At 45.1% G+C, this 13,318-nt stretch overlaps 1 protein-coding gene across 4 annotated transcripts in view; it reads left to right on the top strand.

Annotated features, from left to right (window-relative positions):
• Positions 1 to 13,318, top strand: part of CCNJL (cyclin J like) — a 103,031-nt gene that overhangs the window by 34,444 nt on the left and 55,269 nt on the right. The window contains exons 1-2 of one of the 4 annotated variants that reach the window (XM_043913454.1): positions 4,790 to 4,820; positions 5,592 to 5,706. In XM_043913454.1, coding sequence (XP_043769389.1) covers positions 5,641 to 5,706 — 66 coding nt within the window. In that variant the 5' untranslated portion in view covers positions 4,790 to 4,820; positions 5,592 to 5,640. Of the gene's footprint in view, positions 1 to 4,789; positions 4,821 to 4,962; positions 5,202 to 5,591; positions 5,707 to 13,318 lie in introns of those variants that run through there. The other 3 variants (XM_043913451.1, XM_043913452.1, XM_043913453.1) reach the window with 3 other exon arrangements.

Raw genomic sequence — 13,318 nt, 5'->3', positions numbered from 1 at the left:
GTTTTAGATAGGTAGGATGGTCTTGCTCTAAATCTTTGGTTCCCATCCTGTGAGTTTCAGAGATTGGAAGTGGGGAGACAGTAATTGGTTCATAGTTCATATTTGATAAAATTGTAGTCTTATGAATGAATGAATACTTCTTGGCTTATTTACTTCTCATAAGGCAATGAGTGGGAGAAGTAACTCCAGTTGTATTTTTCCTCTGTCATCTACCATAGGAAGCCTCTTTTGCTAAGGGCACCGACATCATTTCTACCTGTGGACAGGACTCACTACCAAAACCATCAGTGCAACATGTTTTTATCTTTCAGAGACACAGGGAAAATGAGAGGCTCCTGAGAATGATACACAAAAGACTGAAGAATATGAATAATGTTTAGTATCCCCTTAAAATAGCCCTGGGAGAAAAGACCAAAGCTTCTGCATCTCGCTCACCTACTGGGACTCCGGATAACTGAGAACCTGAAGTTAGGAAGAGAGAACTCCAAATCAATGAACAATAAAGACCTGACCTCCTTTGGTGTACCCTGAGAAATAAATAATACTGCTATGAAAAAGATAAAACCAAACCAGAAATAAAACAACACTGTTAATTGTTATTCAATGGAAGGCCACTCTGTAAATATATCAAGTGATTTTTTAAAAAATAGCATTCATTCTTTTTTTATGATTGTGAAAGTAATGCATGTTTCTTAAAGAAAATTTAGAAAACTCAGATATACTAGAATAAAAACCAAATTAAAATTTCCCATAATACTACCACTTTGATTACACTGGGTAATGTTTTAAAAGATGCTTGCCCCTTGGAAGAAAAGCTATGACCAACCTAGGCAGCATATTAAAAAGCAGAGACATTACTTTGCCGACAAAGGTCAAAGCTATAGTTTTTCCAGTGGTTGTGTATGGATGTGAGAGTTGGACTATAAAGAAAGCTGAGCACTGAAGAATTGATGCTTTTGAACTGTGGTGTTGGAGAAGACTCTTGAGGGTCCCTTGGACTGCAAGGAGATCCAGACAGTCCATCCTAAAGGAAATCAGTCCTGAATATTCACAGGAAGGACTGATACTGAAGCTGAAACTCCAATACTTTGGCCACCTGATGTAAAGAACTGACTCATTGGAAAAGACCCTGATGCTGGGAAAGAATGAAGGCAGGAGGAGAAGGGGATAACAAAGGTTGAGATGGTTGGATGGCATCACCGACTCAATAGACATGAGTTTGAGTAAGCTCCGAGAGTTGGTGATGGACAGGGAAGCCTGGTGTGCTATAGTCCATGGGGTCACAAAGAGCCCGACACGACTGAGAGACTAAATTGAACTGACTGAATGTTTCTATGGACATTTTTTTTCTTTTGAGTGTGTGTATGTGAGCATAATGTATAATCGGGATCATAATCTAATCTCCTTTTTCACTTAATATCTTGTGAACACTTTCTCAAATAATTATTTATTCTCTTAAAAAACATTGAGCCAAATTAATATTTAACCAGTCCCTGTTCACTATAATGGAAAAACTTTGTGATGAAACCCCTGTAAAGAAATCTTTGTACTCATATGCTTATTTTTTTAGAGTGAATTTCCAGAAGTGGAATTGTTGGATCCAGTGATACATTTTTAAGGTTTTTTTTTTTAGTTTGAGGAAGTTTATTGTTACAGTTTTACAATAATAGATGAGGCACAACTATCTCCTGCTTTTCCAGCATCTCAATATAAAAGACAATAATCAAGTGTATCAGTGAAAGTAAAAAAAAAAGACAAAAACGCAAAAGCCCAAGGTTTTGGAGAGAAAAGTGACTATAATCTATGTGCAGAAAGGCTGTAAATGGTTTTAGCTGAGCGTTGCTAATAGCACTCCTTGTCTCTGACAAGAATTGAGGGCCAGGCACCTAACTGAGGGCCGGGCACCTTCCAGGAATAAGATGCCCGTTCAGCTCACCATGAAGTGGAGGAAGCCCTCGCGCAGGGGAGAATGTGGGTCAGTTTTGGGGGTCACGCAGGGCCCAGGAACCTCGGATTGTGTCGTCTGCCTCCCAGTCAGCTTAGAAACTGCGCCTGAATACAATTATATTGTCTATCAGAAGACGGTGTTAATTTTCATTCTCACCATTACTGTATTTGTCAATCCTGTATATTGTGCTTTAAAAAATTCTTGTCAGAGATACACCCTGTTTCTAAAACATGTTTAATGTCTTGGCTAGTGAGTATGAGCATTTAAAAAAAGCTTATTTAAAAATGGTAATTGTCCCCTTGAATTTCCTCTTTCATGCATGCCTGTTTATTCATTCCTGCATTTCAGGTGTTAGTGTTTTCCATAGTGATTTACAAGAGGTCTATATGGTAAGATCAACCATTGTCCCATTTGTTAACAACATTCTCTTCAGTTTATCATTTGCCTTTTTGGTGATATTTGATGGCTGAGTTCTGAGTGCTAAGTCACTTCAGTTGTGTCTGGCTATGTGATCCCATGGATGCAGGCTCCTCTGTCCATGGGATTCTCTGGGTTTATTTATTCAAATCTATATATACTCATCCTGGCCTTTTGTTTCTTCCTGTGCCTTAACCTCTAGACCTTCTCATCTGAAATAATTCACCTATGTTTACTTTTAATTATCTTGTGATTTTTTTTTTTTAATGGGGGAGGTTGTCATTTGTTTGTAGTTCTTTGGGTTTGATAAAGTTAATTCGTTATGTGGAGGCCACCCCAGTGGTCTGGCCTATATCACGTATCTAAACCTAAGTCAGCCCACACTGACTGGAAACGTCTCACTGTACAGCAATCTGAGTCCTCCAAGTGAGCTAAAACTGGCTCACCCTACCCTAAAAAACAGGACCTCCTCGTCTGTCATGCCCTGTTTCCTCCTCCTTCTCACATTCTATAAAACTATCTCTCTTTTAAAATTTCTAATTAGAGGATGATTACTTTACAATATTGTGATGGTTTTTGGTATATGTCAACATGAATCGGCCTTGCCTGTACATATGTCCCCTCCCTCTTGAACTCCCCTCCCACCTCCTTCCCCATCCCTCCCCTCTAGTTTATCAGAGAGCACAGAGCTTTGGGTTCCCTGCCAATCACCTCAAGGTGTTTGAGTCAGACACCAAACTCCCACGGGCTATCTACTTTACATATGGTAATATATATGTTTCAAGGCTATTCTCTCAAATTATCCCATCTGGTCCTCTCCTTCCCCTACTGTGTCCAAAAGTCTATTCTTTATGTCTGTGTCTCCTTTGCTGCCCTGCAAGGAGGACCATCAGTACTAACTTTCTAGATTCCATTATTACGCATATAAAATTCACTTTTGCCCAAAATTCCTTGGGAAGAATGTTCCACTGTTTGTAAGGCACTGTACTCTCCCAATCCATGAATTATTTTCCCTTAAATAAATAACATCAAACCATCACTAAATTGTTTTAGTTTTGTCATTTGACAGGTTCTTACATTTATTTTGATGATGGTTTAAATAAATCCCTAATTTTACTTTTTTTCCCTCAAATTAACTAATTTCCCCTAGCCAGTTTATTGAAAATTTTATCCTTTTCCCCTTAAAAGTGAAATGCCACAATTATCATAGTTAGTTTCTAAGTATGTGGGATATATTTCTAAACTTTCGATTATTCCACTGATACTTATCTACCCATTCTTGTGTCAACACCATACTGTTTGAATCATAGATCTGAGATATGTTTTAAGATCTGTTAATATATAGCTCTATCCCTCATTTTTAAAAGACAAAAATCTTAGCTTTACTCATTGGTATTCTTCCTTTTAAGTGTTAGAAAAAGAAGTGTTGTCATCCCTCCCGTACCCCTTATCTACACACAATCGTTAGAATTTTATTAAAAGAGTTAATTTGTGTACAGTTGGTATTTTCACCTTTTTCTATTTCCTCAAACTTTTCTTATTCTGCTCAACCTTTATAATGTCTTTATTAAGAGCCTGTATTTATTAATGCTTATTCCTTGATATTTTTCACTTTTACAAGGTGGTTATTTTTTTTTTTAACACTAAAACTTCTCTTTAAGCACCTATTGAAGCTTATCAAAGCTGATTTAAAAATTTCTTTCCAGGTGGGTACCTGCCTGTAGGAAACTAGTCAGAAACCAAAGCCTCCTTTGTAGCAGCTAGTTATTGAGTGTTTTATACTTGTCATGGGGATTATCCCTTTATACGAATTATCTTATTTAGTGATGCAGTATCTCCAGCAGATGGGTGCAATTTTTATTCCCAATTTTCACATGAGGGTTCCCAGGCTTAGACAGTCTAAGGAACATGGCAAAAGTCATCCAGTCGGTAGCTGGATTTGAAACGAGTCTGTGAATCTCCAAAAGTATCACAAAAAGCAATCAATCTGTTGTTCCATCAGAGGGGCTGATTCAAGGGAGTGTCTTTCCGAAAACAAAATAAAACTAAATTAAAAAGACAATGCTTTTCATCCACCTGACCCTCCAGAAACACTGGTTTTCTCCCAATGTAACGAGTAGATCTATACTTTGCAGGAGCACAAAAACAAAATCCGTTGATTTACTGAGCCTCCTTTAGAAACAGGGACTCGTGGATAATCAAGAGCGGGTTTGGGGGGCTTCCGTGGGAATTTTACATTTAGACATCCACCTCCGCATTGCAGGGCTAGTTAAAAAGAAAAGACAGGTGGAACCGACTAAAGGTAGGCTAGAACAGCGCACGCGAGAGACCGAACTTTCTGGGGGCATCCTGCCCGCGCCTTTCACGAGTGGCGCGCGCAGGTGGCGCCGCGGTCCCAGCGCTGCCCGCGTGAGCACACCGGGAGTCCCCGCGACCACCGGGAGCCCCCGCGAAGGTGAGAGGAAGCTTTCCGCCCCGGCAGGGGTGGAGTGCGGACAGGAAAAGCAGCCAGCTCGGGCGAAAGAAAGACTCCAATTCCCAGCCCCCCGCCCCGCGGGGTGCGGGGGCCGGCGGCGCATGCGCGAGGCCCGGCCCCCAATTCCCCCAGCGAAGGAGGGAGGCCCCCGGCGGCCGGGAGGCTGCGAGCCGCGGCGGGACCCGAGCGCACACAGGGGCGCGGCGGCGGCAGGGGTGAGCAGGGCTGCGGAGGCGGCCGTCGAGAGCTTGGAGCGCCCCGCGCCAGGGGCCCCTTCGCTTGCAGGCACCCGAGGGCACAGCCGGCTCGGCCCTGAGAAGGGCCCGGCGCCCGCAGCCCCCCACCTCCGGAGAGGGATGCGTGAGTTTCGCCCCGGCTGGAGGGCAGGATGTGGGAGCAGGACAAAGGCTGGGCGGCGGGGGAGGAGTTGGGGACGGCGAGCCGGTGGCCGCTGTCGGAGCCCGGGCCTCTGGAGAGCTAGCGGAGTCTGCAACTTTCTGTGCAACTTTTGCAAAAAGGAAGATAAAAATTCTGCAAGTTGTTGCAGAGCTCTAGATCGCCTCAGGTTCCGCGAGTGAAGGGGAGGGGACGCTGCAACCTTCTTGGGATGGGAGGCGACCGCCCTCCGCTGAGTGGGGCAGAAGGGGGCGCCCGGCAGAGCCCCTGGCCGAGGACAAGAGAGGATGGGGATGCCGGGGGTAGGAGCTGGGGGGCGCGCTGCGGGCTCTGAAGTTGCCTGTGTCCACTCAGGGTGCGCCCTCAGAGCCCGGTAGCCTCGGAGAGCGGCGCTGCAGACGAGATGATGGATGAGCCGTGGTGGGAAGGGCGCGTCGCCTCGGACGTCCACTGCACCCTGCGCGAGAAGGTCAGTCCCTCCCCGTCCTTGTCACTCGCAGGACTGAACATTTAAAGTCCCTTTCGCTCTTGACTCCATAGCCTCAGGTCGCACTGCGTCGGAACTGGGAACTCCCGGTGCCTTTCTTTCCTTCTGCTCTTAGCCTCCTTCTGGGACAGTCGCGGGGAGAAGGGGAATGAGAAACGGGACTGCGGAGCTTAAATTGATTTCTCTGCATAGGAGCCCAGAGTTCTTAGACAACTAAACTCTACTCCTTAAGGTGGTATTTCCCATAGTATTGTCACCCGACATTATTTTAAAGGATACATGAACGGACTTAAAAAAAAAATTATCGTGTATTTAATGTGCAATTTAAAAACATGTATCTAGCAAGCTCTAGTAAAATAAATGGTGCTGATTTTCCATTTATTGTAACGATATAGCAGTTCCTTTAAATATAAGTTTGTTTAAGTAAAAGTAGTGACATGATATAAAGAACAGTCAGGTTAAGGCTAGACTAAGGCATATATAGTAATGCTACACCCCAAATATATCTAGGATGGGACTGAATAAGATTTTAAAAACACTGATCTAAAGGAGAGGCTACAACACTAGGAAAATGTGGGAAGAAGGGCTGGTGCACTGGGATGACCCAGAGGGATGGGATGGGGAGGAAGATGGGATGGGGGTTCATGATGAGGAACACATGTAAATCCATGGCTGATTCATATCAATGTATGGCAAAAACCGCTACAATATTGTAAAGTAATTAGCCTCCAACTAATAAAAATAAATGGAAAAAAAAAAACAAAACTGTGGGTAGAAAATCAGCTTCCCGTGTGCCTCTGCAGGCAGAAGGTGGGGACAGCTGAAGTATGATCTCTGCTCTCCCCCACCCCTTAAGGGGAGAAGTGCTGATGGGCTCTGGGAAGGTGGCGGAGTCCAGGTGGGTTAGAAGTATGGCCTGTGTGTCTTGTCTCTTGCCCCTGGGCTGAGACTGGGAAAGGTGTTTTGGGGAACAGGTGTGAAATAAAAGGTGTGTATTGGTTTCCTAGGGCTGCTGGACAAGGTACCACAAACCTGGGGACATGATAAAAATGTGCACTCTCACAATCTGGAGGCTGGAAGTCCGAAATTAAGGTGTTAGCAGGGCCATGTTACCCCTTGGCTTTCCCTGGCTGGTGGATGCATCACTCTGTCTCTCTGCCTCTGTGGGCATGTGGTGTTCTATCGGTATGTCTGTCTGTGCCTCTGTTTTCTCGCCTTATAAGGACACCAGTCGTTGGAATGGGGGCTGCTTTAATCCAGCATGACCTCATCTTAATTTAACTAATTACATCAGAAAAGACCCTATTTCCAAATAAAGCCATTCTGAGGTTCTGGGTAGACATGAATTTTGGGGGGACACTATCCAACCCAGTAGAGGGAGGAGGGGTCTCCTTAGTGGAGCCCCTGGGTCCGTGCACAGACAGGTCTCACATCGAGTGCATTTGTACCCAATGTCTGTGGGGTTCTGCTTAAAAAGTCATTAGCTATTCAGTTTTTTCCTCATGAGGGGGTAGCTGTGTTCCAGTCCAATTATCTTATCTTTTTTCCTGTACCTACTAGTCCATCTCTGTTTTGTATTGCTTGTCAGGGCTGTGGCTTTCCTCTGCTCCCCTTAGTTTTCTCCCCAGAGCAGTATGGCCCAAGGTGCAGGCATATCAAGGTATCTGGAAAAGAAATCCAGATCTTGGTGGTTCAGTTAACATGCAAGGAGTAGGAGTGGTAGACCAGGTAATAAGGGTCTTAGTCCTTTTCTGGAGGTGGTGGCTAAATGAATTAGTGAGGCCTGCTGTAAAAACTCGGAGAAGGCAATGGCACCCCGCTCCAGTACTCTTGCCTGGAAAATCCCATGGACAGAGGAGCCTGGTAGGCTGCAGTCCATGCGGTCGCTAGGAGTCAGACACGACTGAGCGACTTCACATTCACTTTTCACTTACATGCATTGGAGAAGGAAATGGCAACCCACTCCAGTACTCTTGCCTGGAGAATCCCAGGGATGGGGGAGCCTGGTGGGCTGCCGTCTGTGGGGTCACACAGAGTCGGACACGACTGAAGTGACTTAGCAGCAGCAGCAGCAGTAAAAATTGGGCTTCTTTGTTCTTTGCTGGTGCCAGTGGTTGTCAGTTCTGCTTGTAGCTTAGGGGAATGGCTTTGACCTCATTGGTTCTTTCCTGGCAGGAAGGATTTCTGAGGGCTTAGGGGAATGGCTTTGACCTCATTGGTTCTTTTCTGGCAGGAAGGATTTCTGAGAGCAGTATAAACTCAACCAGCTCAGTTACCTGAGAATCCTCGACCTTTTGTGTGTAAATAAGAATGTTCTAATCTCTCCTTCAGCCACTCAAAGGAGCAGGGCAGGCAGTTGCCCATTAACTGTTCCTCACCATGTCATATTAGTTCACTGTTGGGCCGCCCACCTTGAGGGAGGATGGGTTTGTCCAGGTCTTACGTGTTAGAGATTGAAAACTCACTTAAGTTAATGCTCAGAGTCACCTGTGACTTGAAACTAGTCTTATTAATTGAAATATAGGTGATTTATAATGTTGTGTCAGTTTCTGGTATACAGCAAACGGATTCAGCTATGCATATATATACATATTGTTTCATATTCTTTTCCATTACAAGATATTAAATATAGTTCCCTGTGCTGTACAGTGGGACCTTACTGTTTATTCATTCTCTATATAATAGTTTGCATCTGCTAATCCCAAACTCTTAGTTTATCCCTCCCCTCCCCTTTTCCCCCTTCAGTAACCATAACTTTGTTTTCAATGTTTGTGAGTCTGTTTCTGTTTTGTAAGTAAATTCATTTGTATCATATTTTAGATTCCACATGTAAGTGATATCATATGGTATTTGTCTTTTTCTTTCTGACTTAACTTCGCTTAGTGTGGTAATCTCTAGGTTCATCCATGTTGCTGCAAATGGCATTATTTGATTCTTTTTATGGCTGAGTAGTATTCCATTGTATATATATATATCACATCTTCATTCATTTGTTGATGGACATTTAGGTTGCTTCTATGTTTTGGCTATTGTAAATAGTACCGCTGTGAACATTGGGTTGTGAATGGCATTTCAAATTTGTGTTTTCTGTGGGTATAAACCCAGGAGTGGGATTGCTGGATCATATGGCACCTCAATTTTTGTGTTTTTTTTTGAGGAATTTCCATACTGTTTTCCATAGTGGCTGCACCAATTTACATTCACACTAACTGCTAAGGAGGATTCCCTCTTCTCTACACTCTTTCCAGTATTTTTATTGTTTGTAGACATTTTAATGATGGCCATTCTGAGCAGAATGAGGTGATATCTCATTGTAGTTTTGACTTTGGTTTCTCTAAAAATCAGTGATGTTGAGCATTTTTTCATGTAACTAATGGTCATCTGTCTGTCTTTGGAGAAATGTCTGTTTAGGTCTTCTGCCCAATTTTTGATTGGATTGTTTGTTTTTTTGTTATTGAGTTGTATGAGCTGTTTGTATATTTTGGAAATTGAGCCCTGTAGGTCACCTCATTTGTGAATATTAAAGTACTCCTTTGAGCATCCTACCTGGCCCTACCGCTTCTGTTGAAGCAGACTTAGAGCTCCTCCTCATTTAACTACTTTTCTGGTGGGGCCTGGGGGTGCCAGCCAGTACAGGGGAGTCAGGATTCTTCCCCATCACTCCTATGACCTTGAACTTCTTCACTGAACATGAAAGAGGAGCAGATCATCCCCACCAGGCTGGTGGTGACAGTGAGGCTGTTGGTGATGTTTTTCAGGCATATGGCCCAAGGAGTGTCCGGAGTCGACTGACTCCCACTTTTTCTTTTCTTTTTTTTTTATTGCCAAAAGAGGCATCCAGCCATTTAAAATGAGCAGGTTCTGGAGACGCATGATGGAGTTAGGGCAGGGGATGGCTCTCAGCTTGAGGCCCAGCTTCCTGGTCCTTCGAGCCTCTCTCCCCTCCCCCAAGGGTCCTGGCCCCAACCTCATGCTTCCCTCATGGTCCTGTTACCTGTGTCCTACTCAGCAGGCTGTGAGCCTCTCCCAGGCATGACGTATGTTTTGTGATATCTCAGCGCTCCCAGACCGGTGTGTGGTATGGAGGGAAGACAAGGGGTGTCCACTGCCTCACCCGCTGCGGGCACAGCCCTTGGGGGAGCACAGAGGACAAGGACCAGGCTCAGATGGTGGTGCAGGAGTGCTCCCCAGGGCCCCTCTGCTGGTCTCGAGCATGTCCCAGGAGGTCGCCCTGGCCTGGTGGGGGCCGTCCATGTGAGCGGCTGCAGTGTTGGCTGGGGTGTCCGGGACAGGATCAGGCGAAGGCTGCCTCCTGGCCTCCTATAGACTTAGACAGTAGATAGTCTCATTCTCTTCTTGGATAATGTCGGGGTGGGGAGAGAAACGAGGAGGGACTAGGAAAAGAATTCCCCACAAAGACAGATCTACTGACCTGGACCAAAGTCCTGCCTTGGGATCGTAGCAAAAGAACCTCAGGTTTAGCCCAAATAATAGAAACCTAAACCATTCCTCCCACACTTCTGCTGGGAGGTTTCATTTTCCTTCCTGAATTTTATCTTTGGACGAGCAGTACAGTAGATAGAACTCGCTCTGGTCTCCTTTTGACTTATGTCCATTTTACACATAATCATCATTCCAGTTAGGAGGAAGTGCTTATGTTAGTAAAACAGAATGTTTAATAGCTCTCATCACTGTGATTTAAAGCTTCTTGGGTATGTGGAAGACTTTCTGAATATGGGGATTTGAGGGGAGTACTTGGGGAAGAAGTACCCCCACCCTGCCGAAGCCCCGTTGACAGCACTGGTAGCTTTCTCTTCCAGGAGTGTGCCAGAGGCCTCCCCCTCCTCCAGCCCCCTCTTCCTCCATCAAGCATCCACCTTCTCCCAGGATCGGAGTCACGTGGTACCTTGGGGGTCTTTTCCATCACCCCAGATTTGAGATCTTCAGGGCAAGCAACCAGGGAATGTATATTCCCTAAAACAGCCAGTTTTCTCTTCCCAGCCAGTTTTCCTGAAGCTGGCTTTCTTGTACACTTAAAGGCCTTTAACTGTGTGAGACTGTGTTTTTTGAACCAGTGGAGTGTTAAAGGACATTTTTACTGATCTGTGACTAAATTTACACAGAGAACTTCTGAAACACCAACAGAAATGATGTTTAGTGATGATCATGTTAGTGGCTACTGTTTTTTGAGCACTTCCTATCTTTCAGGCAGTGTGCCAGGCACACCCCTGTGTATTATCTCACTTACACCTCATATCTGCCCTGGTTCTGGGACTGACCCTGTAGATGGAAACTCTAAGACAGAGTGTGTCAGTAACTGTCGTGAGATCAAATCCCTGCTTGTATCAGAGCCTGAACATAAATTTGTTTGGGAGAAAACCACCCATTTTAACAAAGAATGGAAGTACAACACTAGGAACAATCAAGGCTCTGCCCTCTGTGACACTGTAAGCTCTGTATCTTAGTTTGTGGTCCGATGGCTCTCCAAGGGCTGGGTTCTCCCTAAACCATCCTGAGAAACCTGGGCGTTGGGAGTTGCTGACTGAGAGGGCAGGGCCTCCCTTATCTGGTCCTGGTGGGTCACCGTGCCCCACCTGTCCATGGTGCTTCTCACCTTGAAGCGATCTGACCTCTGCTGTTGCCTGCCCCCGGGGTGCACCCAGAGGGCTGCTCCTGTTTTTCCTGGCCCGGGAAAGGGTGAGATGCCTCGGGACCTTCCTCTTCCTGGAACTCTGACAGCAGCATGTGGTAGGATCTCACCCCAGCTCTGTCCTTCACCTGGATTAAAACCACACTGTCTTCTCGTGACCCCTAAAGCGTGTACATTCTTTTATTTTTCTTTTCCAACATCAATATTCCCCCTTCTCACTCCTCCCCTTACATTCCTTGAATGTCCCCACTGCAGAGCTGAACATCTGTCTCCTTGTAGAAGGTGTTGACCCAGGTTACCTCTTACTTGGTTTTTCTGTTCCCTTCCCCTCATTTTTGGGTTTCTGCACCCCCAGGGAGCAGTTCTTCCTAAATCATGAGGCACACCCAGGTCCACCCATGAATGTTGCACATACTGGGATGTGTCTGCCCAGCTGAGTTCCAGGAATGTGTCACCCAGGTCTTTCAAACCCAAATGCTGGCTCAGACAAGCCCTTGGGTACTGACAGGGGCGCCTTGTGGTGATGGCCTTCAAGTGGGAAGACAGCCAGCCCAGAGGTAAGGGTGAAGCTTTTAGCGTAAGCAGAAGTTTCTGGCGTGCATCCTCCAGAGCTGATGCAGGCTGCCCTGGAGGTGTGTGCAGAGAGAGGATGGAAGGTGGATTGAGAAATGGGGCTTAGAGACAGGAGGAGATGGCCTTCAAAGTGGCATCTGGCTTGCAGACTCCCTGACTTCTCTGCCTTACCTGTTTTCTCTAGGAAGTTGGGGACAAAACTGAATCAGAACTTGGCATTTTCTCTCGAGTCCTAGCAGCCTTAGATTGTGGAAGCCCCCAGTGTGCCCTCGACACTCAGCTGAGACTAGATCTTTGCATGTTATCCGTTATCTGTGGAAGAAGCAGATTATCTCCAAGGCTCCCTTTCATCTGTAAACCAGGAGAGTGATTCCTGCTCTCTGTCTTCCAGGTATCCTGGGAGAAAATGGGTATGGGTATCCTCTTTCCAGATCCCAGGCCTCTGGATTGTGGAGTGGGGAAGGGTCTTGGCAGGCATCCTAGTTGGCTGGGGAAGTCTGTGCTCCCTAAGTGAAGGGAGGACAGTTAAGACATTGGGTTGGCTCTGTGCCCTTGCCCTTGACTTGTTCTTTGTCTTCCTAAACCACACAGCCCCTTGGGTAAAGGGAGTGTAGCCAGCAATTCTCTCCGAGAGAACCTGGCAGAAAGAGGTGACATTGTTGGTCTGCTGTTTCTTTCTTTTCTTTCTTTCTCTTCTTTTCGCCACGCTACGCAACTTGCAGGAGCTTAGTTCCCTAACCAGAGATCAAACCCGTGCTTCTGCAGTGGAAGTACCGACGCCTAACCACTGGATGGCCAGGGATTTCCCTTCATTTTTAAAAAAAAGTTATTAAACACATAAAGTACATTTTTTGTTCTCTAGGAAACTACGAAAACAAATACAAGCAAACAGAAGAAAGTAATATTCCCCCCACGATCCCACTGCTTGGAGTGATCTGTTGACATTTTAGTGTAGGTTCTTCTGTTTTTGTGTGTGTGTGTGTGAGATCACATTTTTATAGAGCTTTTATTTAGTGAAGATAGAAAATATCTTTTCTTAAAACACTGTTGATTTCATAATATATCATGCTCACATTTCCATATCATTCTTCTTCTCCCAATCCTGATTATTGGACTTTTGCAAAAAATTTGCAACAATTCATTGTGTTTATTTAGAATAGACAATATAAGAACATGATAAGAGGAAAAAAACACACATGAAAGGCTGGATGGTGAAGAGGTTCTAGTTCCCTCCCTGAAAGGCACCACTGACTCCAATTTCTCCCAAATCTTTCCAGAGTTATCCTGTGTATGAACAAACCATGTGTGTGTGTTCTGACCCAAGTGGTAGTAGAATTTATACACTTCCCTGTACCATTTGATTTTTTAAAT

The sequence above is a fragment of the Cervus elaphus genome, chromosome 9, assembly GCF_910594005.1.
Source record: "Cervus elaphus chromosome 9, mCerEla1.1, whole genome shotgun sequence".
Classification (NCBI taxonomy): Eukaryota; Metazoa; Chordata; class Mammalia; order Artiodactyla; family Cervidae; genus Cervus; species Cervus elaphus.
This window is presented reverse-complemented; position numbering and strand designations above follow the sequence as displayed.